Source organism: Sciurus vulgaris, assembly GCF_902686455.1.
Source record: "Sciurus vulgaris genome assembly, chromosome: 7".
In the NCBI taxonomy this organism is placed as follows: Eukaryota; Metazoa; Chordata; class Mammalia; order Rodentia; family Sciuridae; genus Sciurus; species Sciurus vulgaris.
The window spans coordinates 157,154,492-157,167,963 of record NC_136467.1 but is presented as its reverse complement, the minus strand read 5'-3'; the positions used below and the strand labels follow the sequence as shown (position 1 = coordinate 157,167,963).

General features: G+C 46.2%; 3 protein-coding genes and 2 pseudogenes across 5 annotated transcripts; 3 read left to right on the top strand and 2 right to left on the bottom strand.

The window, feature by feature from the left end:
• Positions 1–230: 230 nt before the first annotated feature.
• LOC306666135 (histone H2B type 1-K-like) lies at positions 231–989 on the bottom strand (annotated as a pseudogene). The gene has a single exon. The product of its transcript is annotated as a histone H2B type 1-K-like (transcript).
• A 250-nt stretch (positions 990–1,239) lies between these two features.
• On the top strand, positions 1,240–1,633 carry LOC306665518 (histone H2A type 1-like; annotated as a pseudogene). Its single transcript has one exon. The product of its transcript is annotated as a histone H2A type 1-like (transcript).
• A 5,612-nt stretch (positions 1,634–7,245) lies between these two features.
• On the bottom strand, positions 7,246–7,576 carry LOC306666838 (histone H4). The gene has a single exon (XM_079149103.1). The coding sequence runs from the start codon at positions 7,558–7,560 to the stop codon at positions 7,249–7,251; it is 312 nt and encodes a 103-aa protein (XP_079005229.1). The 5' UTR covers positions 7,561–7,576; the 3' UTR covers positions 7,246–7,248.
• A 3,098-nt stretch (positions 7,577–10,674) lies between these two features.
• Positions 10,675–11,076, top strand: LOC306666134 (histone H4). Its single transcript, XM_079148014.1, has one exon. It carries the CDS (start codon positions 10,701–10,703, stop codon positions 11,010–11,012), a length of 312 nt encoding a protein of 103 aa, XP_079004140.1. The 5' UTR covers positions 10,675–10,700; the 3' UTR covers positions 11,013–11,076.
• Positions 11,077–11,683: 607 nt separating this feature from the next.
• On the top strand, positions 11,684–12,182 carry LOC306666272 (histone H3.1). Its single transcript, XM_079148241.1, has one exon. It carries the CDS (start codon positions 11,712–11,714, stop codon positions 12,120–12,122), a length of 411 nt encoding a protein of 136 aa, XP_079004367.1. The 5' UTR covers positions 11,684–11,711; the 3' UTR covers positions 12,123–12,182.
• Positions 12,183–13,472: the final 1,290 nt, after the last annotated feature.

The window sequence follows — 13,472 nt, the reverse complement described above, 5'->3', positions numbered from 1 at the left end:
TCAAGAGAAATAATGAGGGGGAGAAAGGCGAAAATGGCAGAGCTCCGCCCAGCTACCGCCCAGCCGCAGCCTCCCAACTGGTCGGAGAAACCCACAGCTAACTTTCAAATTGCCCGCGCAGCGTCTGGATTGGCTGTTGAACCAACTCAACCCTGATTGACGCGTAAGATGCTCGAATTGGGTTCTGGCTTTTGCTTTTTATTTCCTACCTTAATATTGGCAAATCCAAATCAGAAGAGGGGAGAAACGGCATCACTTCCAAAAGCAAACTTAAATGAGGGCTTTCCATATATGCAGTGTCCAGCGGAATTTTGCCAGGTTCACACAATTACAAATGGGCGACTGGGAGGAAAAAGGTACCCTTCTTCTTTATTAGGTTTATGTGACAGTTGCATTGCAAAGCACTTTCTAACAAGATCAATGGAACTTGGAAACTATTTCATGTAGCAAATAAGTGTGCACGGCAAGAGCTGAGTGCCAGTTCTCTTTGGAGAAGTGAGTGGCTCTTAAAAGAGCCTTTGTGGTACGGGCTGAGGCTACCTTTCTGGGTAGGCAGACTCACTTGGCGCTGGTGTACTTGGTGACGGCCTTGGTGCCCTCGGACACGGCGTGCTTGGCCAGCTCCCCGGGCAGCAGCAGGCGCAGCGGCCGTCTGGATCTCCCGCGACGTGATGGTCGAGCGCTTGTTGTAGTGCGCCAGGCGCGACGCCTCGCCCGCGATGCGCTCGAAGATGTCGTTGACGAACGAGTTCATGATGCCCATGGCCTTGGACGAGATGCCGGTGTCGGGGTGCACCTGCTTCAGCACCTTGTACACGTAGACTGAGTAGCTCTCCTTGCGGCTGCGCTTGCGCTTCTTGCCGTCCTTCTTCTGCGCCTTGGTCACCGCCTTCTTGGAGCCCTTCTTCGGGGCCGGGGCGGACTTAGAGGGCTCCGGCATGATGGAGTAACTGCCGAAAACTTCGACAACTGGAAGAAAGATTGTGAGACCTCACTGCCTACTCTCCTTCTGCAGGTTCTGGACAAAGTTGAGTGCCTGATTAGTGGTAACTCTAGAAACGTCAGCTACTAATTTTATCCAATCAAAGTAAGCGTATTTCAAAAACCTCGGTGCCATTGGTGAGAGTGAAAGTGTAATCGCAGCCAATGGCGGAGCATCATTTTCGCGCCGGGGTAATGACTATAAGTAGCCAGCTCTGGCTGCTTCACCCTAGAGAGGGGTGGCGTTGGTAGTTCACCATGTCTGGACGCGGTAAGCAGGGCGGCAAGGCGCGCGCCAAGGCCCAAGACGCGCTCATCCCGCGCCGGGCTGCAGTTCCCGGTGGGCCGGGTGCACCGCCTGCTGCGCAAGGGCAACTACGCCGAGCGGGTCGGGGCCGGCGCGCCGGTCTACCTGGCGGCGGTGCTGGAGTAACCTGACGGCCGAGATCCTGGAGCTGGCGGGCAACGCGGCCCGCGACAACAAGAAGACGCGCATCATCCCGCGCCACCTGCAGCTGGCCATCCGCAACGACGAGGAGCTGAACAAGTGCTGGGGCAAAGTCACCATCGCGCAGGGCGGTGTCCTGCCCAACATCCAGGCCGTGCTGCTGCCCAAGAGACCGAGAGCCACCACAAGGCCAAGGGAAAGTGAAGTCCGAATTCCCACTAACCTCACTAACTTTCCTAAAACCAAAGGCTCTTTTCAGAGCCACCCACTAGATCACAGAGAAGAGCCGTGCTGCACAAGTGTCCCAGTAGTTATAACCTGCATAGTTTTAGGAGTCTGGCACTTAAAGTGCAAGAAATGAAGCGAGTCGAGTTTGTTCTATAGCTAAGATGTAGATTTCAGAGTCCCTGGATTCCAGAAGCTAGTCGCCCTACTTTACTTACTTATAAGAAAAGCTACATTAAGGGATCCACGAGTGCTTACTCGGTAGCCAACAAGAACTAGGTTGGTGGCCGCAGTCCTGCAGGGACAGAACTCATCCGGGGCAAGTTGAAGACCCCGTGAGAGGTCTCTCTGCCCTTCGCAACACATTTGTGTCCGGTGTTCAATGCGGAAATGCAGTCCTGTTCTTGGCAGCATACGTGAAGCAAATGCACTGGGTAACATGGTGCAGTTAGGTGGTGTGGGATTCCAGGAGGAAGGTTTGTTGCCGCCAGATGTTCATGGAGGACACCATAAGCCAGATTCTTGACCTCGTGAGGACCCTACCATCCTGTGCCTGCCTCCTTCACCATAAGGTTATCTTCAGATCGCAGAGCAAGCTAGCTATAGAGCCTTCTAGGCCTCAGCGCTCCAGCACACATCATCAGCTGGTATCCTTTTCCTCACGAGGATATTAACTAAAATGAATTTCTATGAATTTCTAGTCATTGGAATCTATTTTCTGAGTCTTTTGAAGCCTTCGTATTATCTATATGGTTCAGTTGCAATCACATGCACATAATATCCCTTGGAATTAAAACTGACCACAGTCAAATACGGGTAAATATTATATTGTTACGATTACTTGATGTTGGATAACCTAATCCTGGATTCAGGAAATATAGTTAGTCAATTATTCCACTGTTTCTATTCCCCATGAGATCCACCATATTGTTGAAATCATGCCATTATCATTACTGGTAAGGTCCATGTAAAGATTTAAATCAACCAAACTCTAATTAAATAATTAACAAGTGAATGTAATTTTTTATGTTTTTAAAGTAAAACAAGGAGCTGGAAATGTAGTTTCAGTGGTAGAGTGCTTGCCTAGCATGCCACCAGGTACTAAATTCAATCACCAGTGGTACAAAATCTAAAGTAAAATAAAAAGTACACGTGAGATATGTTAGTGTTAATAATTCCACTGGTTTTTAAATTTACTATTGCTTCATTTTCATTAGATAAAATACATACTGTTTGATTGATAGATGAAGTTGAACCATCTACATTATCAGAAAGATAATTAAAACTTGTTTTTAAAAATGAAGCTAAAACTTCCCAAATACCACGATAAAATAATTTACATATTTATAATCACAATTAGAATTTGAAAAACTCTTTAGAACTAAATACTGTCACTTCATACAGTAAGTTATTGTCATAACAGATAAAGTTCAATTTTAGAGGCCAATTTATGAAAACATGATTTTTCTTTTTCTTTCTAGAGTTTTTCTTCCATCAATTGCTTTCTAAAATAGCTTGGTGACTATAAAGCATCAGTGTCTTTACCTGTTAGATTTATTATGCATTCTATCTACTAGCTATAAAGTTCCTCAAGGTGGACACAATTTTATTCTCATTTGCATCCTCCTAATTGTAGTTAAAATGACAATATCATATTTAAATAGTCAATAAATTGTGTTAATTTTATAATCATGATTCTTGGGAGGAAAATAAGAAACCAGTGGTATAAAATAAAAGCAAAGGAGTTGGAAATTAAACAAGCATGAAATTGTGTGGAGGCCCATGAGTTCGCAGTGAGGAGTGGCACAGTGATACTAGGAGGAAAAAAGAAAAGAAAGAAACGAAAAGAAATCCCACTGCCCCCATGATATTATTTTTGCTAGAAGACTAACTAACACAAATTTTTACGATCTTCACTTTGCCGTAAAGAGGTGGCCAAGTCTAGCCCTCAGTCCTCATTCGACCTGGCTACTGAGAACTCTGACAGAGCTGGCCTGAGATCTCTCTCTTCTGTACTTCCTGCACTTGGACCCCACCCCCTAAGCAGTGGCTCTGCACTACTGCTAGTCCATATCTGCTCCCCCATCCCTTGACACAGGGCCACACCGGGCTGATTTTACTACTTCCCTGTCCATGCTCACGCCCTTGGAGATCTCATCTGCTAGGACTTTAAACTCCATCTGCATAGCAACGATTTCCACTTCTACATCTCTAGCCCAGGTTTCCTTCCAAGACTTCAGACATACATCCAACTCTGCTTTCTTTCCTCACATACGTACTTCATAGACTAAGACTGGTATATGTAAAATGGAACACCTCATATTCCCCTGCCAAGTCTTTTCTAAAAACACATTTTTCGATGTAGATGGATATAATACCTTTATTTTCTTTATTTTTATGTGGTGCTGGGGATTGAACCCAGTGCCTCACAGGTGCTAGACAAGCGCTCTAAGACTAAGCCACAACCTCAGCCTGCCCAAGTCTTATATTTAGAAATCGCCCATTTGTTTGATAATAATTTCACCCCTGTCTGCTTTTACACTTCCATTGAACTCTTTAAGGAACTCCCTCGTTTTGCCTTCACAATATACACAGATGACCACCTCTCAAGGCCTCCATCTTGGGGGGACGCTCCTCTGTACTCACTGCCCTCAGCCTCCTTAACATTTCTTGCTTCCCCTCTTACCCTGTGGAAAGTGACCTTGAGGACAGGGTGACCTCCAAGTACATTAGCAGATAAACTCTCCCATTGTATCAAAAAGACTCCAACCAAATTAAGAAGCTGGGGATACATGGCATGTGAAGTCACTCTAAATGTCCTGCATCTAGAGAAAGTCAACGCCCAAGCAGAGGGTGGAGCAATGGGCCACACAGCTACTCAGAGGATGGACGGTGCTCCAAGATTCAGCTCTCTCACAGATGGGCTATTAAGACCAGGAGTCCAGGTTCTGGCAAGGTGGAAGGTACCTGTGTTTGATGGAAGGCACCCTGGACCATGACAGGGACTGACTGTATTGAAGAAGAGAGACACAGTATTCCTGGTCGCAGCTGGAGCTCCACAGGAGATGGAGAAGCCTGCACTGTGCATGTTTCCTGGGCACAGGTCACAGGGACCAGACCTGGCATTGCCAGGGGGCGACTGAAGGGAGGCACTCGGAGTGTCCAGTGTGTTTAACATCCAGGTGCATCCTGGGGACACAGTGCCTCCTGAACATCTCTCAGTTCCTCAGCTACCCTCCCCCACCTCTTTTTTTAGATACATTTGAACATATGCTCTACTTACTAATAATCGACTCTTAACACAACTGGAAGTTTCATCATCACAACTAAATAGTCTCAAGTAATACAGCAGATGTGTCTTTTGAAATGCTGGGAAACCACGACCAGGAATTCTATTACTTATGATCCAACCCTTGCACATTTTGATAAAATGGTATTTTGAATCTAACCATTTGTCCTACTTGGTCTGTTTTAATGATAGAATTGAGTTGTGAAGAGATAAAAGACTGCTCGCTTTAAGTAACAGTGAGTCCTATGTCAAAAACTACATTCCTATGTAGAAGTAGTGAGGCATAGTAAATGCATTTTGTATAACATCCAATCTCTCCTTTGTTGTGTTGTAAACAAGGCTAATCCATACATGTTATATATTTTCTAAAAATATTCTTAAGTATTCCTAATATATATTAGAAGATATTCAATATTTTCCTGAAACTTGGGAGTTTGAAAAAGATATCAACTGAAAGTACATTAGGAAGAAATTAGTAAAGGAATTTTATCCACAATAAAATCAGTTATTTTGTTCCTAAATAAATAATTCTAGCCTTGTTGATCTTGGGTGAAGCATTCAGCTTTGATTATGACCTGGAAATCTTAAATCAATCCTCTGCTTGAGTCTGACAGGTGTCAGTAGTCTTTTCTTTTGGTACTTCTTGAAAACTCAATCCCAGATCCGTCATTTGTAGCAGGGAGCTTCAGATAAGAATCTGGAAAACCAAGAACCATGTGTAGATGGAGATGGCCTTGTTCCTCATATCATTCCACAACCGTAGGCACAGGATGAAATCCTTCAGGTATCGTACTGTAAATAATGAAGCACAGACTTCCAGGCCTTCTGAGTCATCCCATAAAATATTTCCTATTATATAACAGCAAGAGTATTTATAACTAGGAACAAAACCAATTGATTCAAGGCCAATGTATTGCCAATTTTGCGCTAGTCTTTTTTTTTGGGGGGGGGGGGGCGGGGCGCGGTTATAATGGATTGAACTCAGGGGCACTGGACCACTGAGCCACATCCCCAGGCCTACTTTGTATTTTATTTAGAGACAAGAGCTCACTGAGTTGCTTAGGGCCTCTCTCTATATTGCTGAGGCTGACTTTGAACTCTTCAACCTCCTGCTTCAACTTCCCCAGTCGCTGGGATTACAGGCGTGGGCCAGAGAGCCTGGCTGGTCTTGCTTATGAATGTAAGACGTTCTGTCCGTTTTAAAATGTATAATTGGTAAACATTTATGTATTAATAACAGTTTATCTGGTTGAGAAAAAGTTTCCTTTTTTGATTTGCCCCCTTATATCATGCAGTGTGTAACAACAGTTCTTACAATTGCATATAACTAATTACAAACTCTTATAATATTAGGAAACAAATATATGTGATCTGTGGTCCCTGGGGCATCTCCTAATAGTTTAGATATAAATAATGTAGTGGTTGCATTTCAAAAACTGTCCTTGATTTGGAAAAGGCAAAGTGTTGTTACACGTGTTACATGATGCTTCAGTACATCAGGATGTAAGTACAAGTCAGCTTTTTAAGCCAGATAAAAAAACTCTTAGGTATAAAAAGACCACTTAAAGTATGCACTATACTTAGAGTTCTTCAGGACTGAGAAACTCAAAATTTTTCATCAATAGAAATTGTCACTAATAGATTTAAAACCACACACAAAAAAAAACCTTAGAATATGTTGGGAAAACACCATAAAATTAAAAACAATCTCTCAGTCCAGAAAATCTCGTTTTATTAAACATTAACCCAGAATGTGAAGTCCATCACAAGCAACCAGCTAAAGGGGTTACAAAGTAATCTGTTTAGGTATAACTTACAGGGTGTACGGTAGACAAAACATGGTGAGTTCTAGATAGGCTTCCCAGCTCGGAGTCGCGTGATGGCCGAGGCGGGCCCCTTGTCCCAGGGAGCTGGGGGACAGAGCACCCCGGTGGATGGCTTCGGGCTCCTAAGCACATATAGCTTCCATGGACCCAATACTTTTCCCTAAGTCCCTACTGCTTATCCCCAAGGGACGTAAAAGATCCGCGAGATCCCAATAGCGACGCAATTACAGGTTTGCTGGTCCATGGGGACTAGTCCAAGATAAGGCAGGCCTGGGGCTCCTCGTACGTCCACCACCCGCATCTAAACCAAATGTGCAGAAAGGACCTGCTTCCGCCCAGCTGGAACCAAACCCGAGAACGCGCGCCCCAAGCCGGGCCTTGGGCTCCCAAGCGACACCGACCGGTCAGTGCTGCGGCCCCTCAGGGCGTGGACGGCCCTGAAAAGGGCCTTTGGGTGAGAAGGTGAGTGGCCAGGACGCTCAGCCTCCGAAGCCGTAGAGAGTGCGGCCCTGGCGCTTGAGCGCGTAGACCACGTCCATGGCCGTGACCGTCTTGCGCTTGGCGTGCTCCGTGTAGGTGACGGCGTCGCGGATCACGTTCTCCAGGAAGACCTTGAGCACCCCGCGCGTCTCCTCGTAGATGAGGCCGGAGATGCGCTTGACGCCGCCGCGGCGGGCCAGGCGGCGGATGGCGGGCTTGGTGATGCCCTGGATGTTGTCGCGCAGCACCTTGCGGTGGCGCTTGGCGCCGCCCTTGCCCAGGCCTTTGCCTCCTTTGCCGCGACCAGACATCCTGCAAAAAGGCCGGAAAAGCTTTCAGGGACGACCCTGGAGGCGGCCTTTATACGCCGCCGGCGGACCAAAGTGAGAACCACAGGGGGAGGCGGCAGGTGGGGGAGGGAAAGGCAACCCCGCGAGTGCCCGCCTCCCGGAGCTTCACCGCGGAGCCGTTCCTGTGCCCTCAGGCTGTAAGGCGCTGCTGTTTGAAAGCAAAAGAAAACTCTGCGGAAAGGGCCACGCGCCGTCCCGGGGCGCAGGACCCACCCTGCCGCCCTCAGGCCTTGGAGGGAGGTGAATGCCCACGCTAGGGAGAGGCCTGCGACGCGCTGCCTAGGACGCCCGCACTTCTCCACCCGGATTGCATTTTAATCTCCCTCCTTTGGAGTGTTCAAAAAGGGATTTTCGTGTCAGACCTTATGAGTTCATAAGACGATCTCACCGATTCCTTAGCAATCAGATTTTTTAAAATAATTCATCTTTTGGTAATTCATCTTTCCCCCACAGAAGTACCGCCTTCACCACGTGCAACTGTTATTCAAATTCTTACCTATTACATAATTTAGCCAGTCCTCCTTACCAAAGGTATTCAGTTTACAATTTAAAATTTTGAAAAGTAGCCTCAGGAAAAATGTTAAAAGTTATTAAGTCTGCTTAATAGTCCATCATAAAAAATTTCTATGATATACTTTAACAAATCTCTAGTAATTAACCATAATATGCTTTCTCAATTTTCTCCTACAAAGAAAATCTAGATATTTTACTTTCTGGGTATGACTTCTATTGAAATGTTCTGTCACCAAGGGTTCAGTTTTTAAGGCATTTGATTAATAGTGCTACATTTTCCTCATAAAGCTTTTCATTCTCACTTGTGTCAACAGTAACTGTTTGTAAGTGCACCCTCACTGGGTATTGTGACTTCTTAGGTGACCCTGTGCATGAGGGCTCTATCACTGGGCTACACCTCCAGCTCTAGTATGATTTTTCAATCTATTCGTTATACTCACAATTTACTTTTGATATAGATGATTGAGTCAGGTTAATCAACTGGTCACTCAGCCTGATTTATTAATTTATTGCCAGGTGATAAATTATTATCCTGTATAATAAATATATTTACTATATGCACTAGGAACAATTGATGTACTTTCTATTTTATGTCCATTGAAAAGTTTTTAAACATTATAAAAGAAGAAAGAAAGAGAGAAAGGAAAAAGAAGAGAAAGAAGAAAGAAAGAAGGGCAGGGAGAAGGTCAGGGAGAGACTTGCTTCAGAGGTTCTGCAACCTGAAGCACTAGTGAGAAGTGCCACACTTTGGAACATTGCATTCTGAGACCCAACCAGCAAATCAATATGCTCAAGGCAAGGCATTGCTAAGCCATTCAAACTGCAGCCCTTCCTGAGTTATGTTCCCAGGGGACCATAATATTCAACTGCAAACCAAGCTACTTGGGTGTAATGATTATGCTGAGCAGATTACTTTGAGTAACAGCAGACACAAAAAAGTGCAAAAACAGGGTAAAAGTTCACATTTGAAAAAGAAACCTTACATTTATAAAGGAAATTTTCTGGGGTAAAGATGCCTTCCTCTGTGATACCAGAGAACATTCTTATCCCCTGAGAGAACTAGAATCTGCAGATTTTACTACAGACCTTTTATTTTCAAAACACTTTTCTTCTAGTAGTTTGCCCATGGATTTACCTTCCCCCTTTAAGATGGCCTATAAGCCCCCTGGGGTCTGTTTACCTTTTGGACTTTCATTCCTTTTCTGTAAAATCTCCATATGCATATTTAATGCGCCCCCCAAGGTTAATAGGTCAATTTAATTCATAAGGCCCAGCTACCACCCTGAGGTGGAGGAAAATTCTCTCCTTCTCCGGGCACTTCCTTCACTAAATAAAGTAGCCCTCCTAAAGATTCTCATTATTTCAAGATTTCATCTTATAAAGTTTCAATTTAAAAGGACACATTCAAGAATAGTTGCTATTTAAAGTGGTTATTTAAGGCCCTTGGGTTTTCAAGTTGCAAGGGAAGCAGATCATGGTGATCATTCCAGGAGAAATGCAGGGTTCGCACCTTCAATATTAAACACGGGGTTCCATTATTAGCAAGAAGAGAACAGCTCAATGAGAAGCAGACTATAATAGGATCATGTAATGAATATTTTGTGTGTATAATAATCATAGTTTACAGTGCAGTTGGAGAGACTGACTTCTAAAGTAAGACATTTGTAGAAGGAGTAAATTACCAACCAAACATGCCTGCCTGAAACAAAAGGTAAACAAATAAAGGCAGTTCACCCCTAGAAGATGGGACCGGGTGGGGGAAAGTCAATCCAGACTACTGGAGACTGAAAACAGCCCAGCCCTCTGCCTTTGAAGCATTTTCTTTTCCCTGGAAAAAAAGACATCCCTGGTCTCCATATTGCGCATTATGTGCAGACTTAGAGGAGTGGACTTCCAGGTGATTCTCAGTAGAGGAGAGGAGGGGACTGGACGATCCGAGCTGCAGCCCACTCGCTCCACTCTCCAGAAAAGGCGGGGGAAGGCGTCCTTCCTCAAACAGCTTCCACAAGCTTCTCCCAAGAAGAATAAAGACAATGTTGGTCACAAATCCCCAGAAATGTGACAGCGAATAAGAGAAGAGAAAAGTGAACCGTGAGAAAGGCAGACGACCACACTTGAGAACGGCGAGAACTGGAGCGGAAAGGGCGCGTCACTGCAGGGCATCCCTCGCCGACAGACCGCACCCAGGCCATGAGAAAGCACTGTGCATACCACCTAGCTTCCCAAATTCCCGAGCGACGGCGCCGACCGCCCTTGAAACTGCCAACCTGGCTTCAGAAGCCAGAAGAAACTAATGCGACAGTGCAAAACCAGAGACAAAACTCCATGCGGGCTGCGGGAAAGGAGCGGAAGGCAGCACTGGGTTGCGTCAAGTATCATGAAGACGGACGGAGAAACTTCACACAGGGCTCTTCCTGCAGTCCAAGCACCGCCCTTGAATTTTTTCCTGAAAACGTGGGAAGGGCTCCCTCTGGGCTTTCAGCGAGCTTGTACCTCTGGCGTGAGCGGTTTCCAATCAGGTCCGATACGGTGCTATATAAACCACTGCCTCAGAGGCTAAACTGTGAAACCCTGCTCAGTTTGGCATCATGTCGGGTCGTGGCAAAGGAGGCAAAGGCTTGGGCAAGGGCGGCGCCAAGCGCCACCGCAAGGTGCTGCGCGACAACATCCAGGGCATCACCAAGCCCGCCATCCGCCGCCTGGCCCGCCGCGGCGGCGTCAAGCGCATCTCCGGCCTCATCTACGAGGAGACGCGCGGGGTGCTCAAGGTCTTCCTGGAGAACGTGATCCGCGACGCCGTCACCTACACGGAGCACGCCAAGCGCAAGACGGTCACGGCCATGGACGTGGTCTACGCGCTCAAGCGCCAGGGCCGCACGCTCTACGGCTTTGGAGGCTGAGCTTCACTATCCACTGCCCGGAATAAGCTTCCGTCAAAGGCCCTTTTCAGGGCCGCCCACAAAATCTGCTAAAGGCTGTAACCATTTTTAAAGTTTTCACAAGATAATCTTCGGCGACCTAACAGTTTGCGTACCAAATTAAGTTGGTTGTCCTTTTCAGGGTTCCTGCGGTTTCCTATGGTCAAAATCCCTAGGTGTCCGGCTTTGAGCGCAATCGTCACTCCTGGTTTAAGAAACCAATAGGGCTCCTTCCACATTGCCTCTCTCCTTAGAGTGGCAAGGACTGAGTACACGTCAAGCCACAAGCCATAAAAACGAGCAGACATGACGGTGACAAAGTTACTAAAATGATTTCATTCGCAATTTAGTCGCAACTCCCTTACGCTATTTCAGCATACTTTGTTTCTGTTTGAAGTAATGCAAGATACTTTGGGTTCCCTACAACATTTTCTAGGTTCTTAATGCATGTAAATTCTAGAAGAAGCCCTTTTTAAGTCAGTAAGAATTTCTTCGTACATTTATTAAAAGACCAATGTCGAGGCGGTAAAGCTTCTTTAAAGAGAGGACTGAACCAGGAACCAATTCCGTGGGTGGAATGAGGAGAGCGGCACCCTACTGTCCAATCAGAACGCGGAGCTTCCTATAAATACTGGGATTTCTTGCGACTTAGCTCATTTGTGGAGTAGTGGACTCCCAGCTATGGCTCGTACCAAGCAGACGGCCCGCAAGTCTACCGGCGGCAAGGCGCCACGCAAGCAGCTGGCCACCAAGGCCGCCCGCAAGAGCGCGCCGGCCACCGGCGGCGTCAAGAAGCCGCACCGCTACCGGCCCGGCACCGTGGCGCTGCGCGAGATCCGCCGCTACCAGAAGTCCACCGAGCTGCTGATCCGCAAGCTGCCGTTCCAGCGCCTGGTGCGCGAGATCGCGCAGGACTTCAAGACCGACCTGCGCTTCCAGAGCTCGGCCGTCATGGCGCTGCAGGAGGCCTGCGAGGCCTACCTGGTGGGGCTGTTCGAGGACACCAACCTGTGCGCCATCCACGCCAAGCGCGTCACCATCATGCCCAAGGACATCCAGCTGGCGCGCCGCATCCGCGGGGAGAGGGCGTAAATGTCGGCTGGCCCAAAGCCTGCACTACCCAAAAGGCTCTTTTCAGAGCCCCTCAGTTTATCACTAAAACGAAGCTGTTCCACGTACAATCCTACGGTTGGAACCCTGTTCTGAAGAGACCCTGTGCCCCAGGGAGGTGTTTTAACCAAACACTGCCAACTAACTGGATGATTTTTCCAGCCATACACTGGGAAAGTAATTCCTGTGGGAAGTTGCCCATACTCAGGCTTAACGGTTTTGGGGCGGTGGTGGCACAGGTGGCCTAAGATTTGGGTAGTTGACGTCTACTGTGAGTTATTCTTGCATTCTTTGGTTCTAGACCACAATGAACATTGGCTGCTTATTTCACCATATGCACATGGTAGCCTGGTATTCAGTTTTTTCTATAGGTTGGGGACTAACCTTACAGGTTATAAAGGTGTTAAACGGTTTCCACAAAACAGGCAAACACATTCTCAGCCGTTTCCTTACGTGCTCTTTCTATGTAACTCACTTTGCCTTTTGGAGTGTGTTGACCGGGATAGTTCTGTGAAGGCAATATTTCCTAGACTGCTTATGTCAATAGTCTGGGCCTTTCCCTTCTAATCCTATTCTTGAATTCACTTCCAAACAGCCTTATATTACAGCAACTGGCTCTTAAAGCTTTCTGGAAATTGGTAATTGACTTAGGAAAAGAGTTCTGAACTGTAAGACCAGAAGCAACCTATAAATTAACCTCAATCTCCTGCCAGGTATAGAGACAGCTCTAGATGCTGCCTCTTGAAATTTCAGACATCGTTCTTTCCCTGCCCCTCAATCATCTTCCAGCCTCAGTACAGGTAAGGCCAGTTGTCTAGGTTAAATCACTGCCAGTTACTAGCTGTATAATAACTTGGCAAGTCGTTTGGTCTCTCTCTGGGCTTCATTTCGTACAAAATGTGGCAAATAAATAAAAACCTGCAAAGCATACTTAGGATCACTTCCTGTTACTTGTTAAATGCTAAGTGAAAGGTAACCCATATTTTTTAGGCACTTGCTCCTGTAAGTAATGGAGTTTGGGAGTCTCCCCGAGTCTTAAAGTTTTGTGGTTGAAAGAGTGGAAAGTGCTTGGTTGGAATATTGTATTGGTAAGATCTGTTCTTCAGTTTTAATTTGCTCTGTTCTGAAAGAGACATCATCTGGAGTTCAAAAGAGCAAAGGGCCAGGTAGCAAATACTTTTAGGCTTTAAGAGCCACATGGACTGTGTCATGTTATTTTTTATTTTTACCATCCAAAATGCACAGCGAGTTCTTAATTTGAGAGTTATATAAAATCAGACTGCTGTCCAGAAAATGCCACTTTGCCAACCCCTGCAGAGAGAGAAATATGTT

Excerpts from the sequence above, each read along its gene's own strand:
- LOC306666838 (XM_079149103.1), bottom strand. The coding sequence starts at position 7,560 with ATGTCTGGTCGCGGCAAAGGAGGCAAAGGCCTGGGCAAGGGCGGCGCC.
- LOC306666134 (XM_079148014.1), top strand. The coding sequence starts at position 10,701 with ATGTCGGGTCGTGGCAAAGGAGGCAAAGGCTTGGGCAAGGGCGGCGCC.
- LOC306666272 (XM_079148241.1), top strand. The coding sequence starts at position 11,712 with ATGGCTCGTACCAAGCAGACGGCCCGCAAGTCTACCGGCGGCAAGGCG.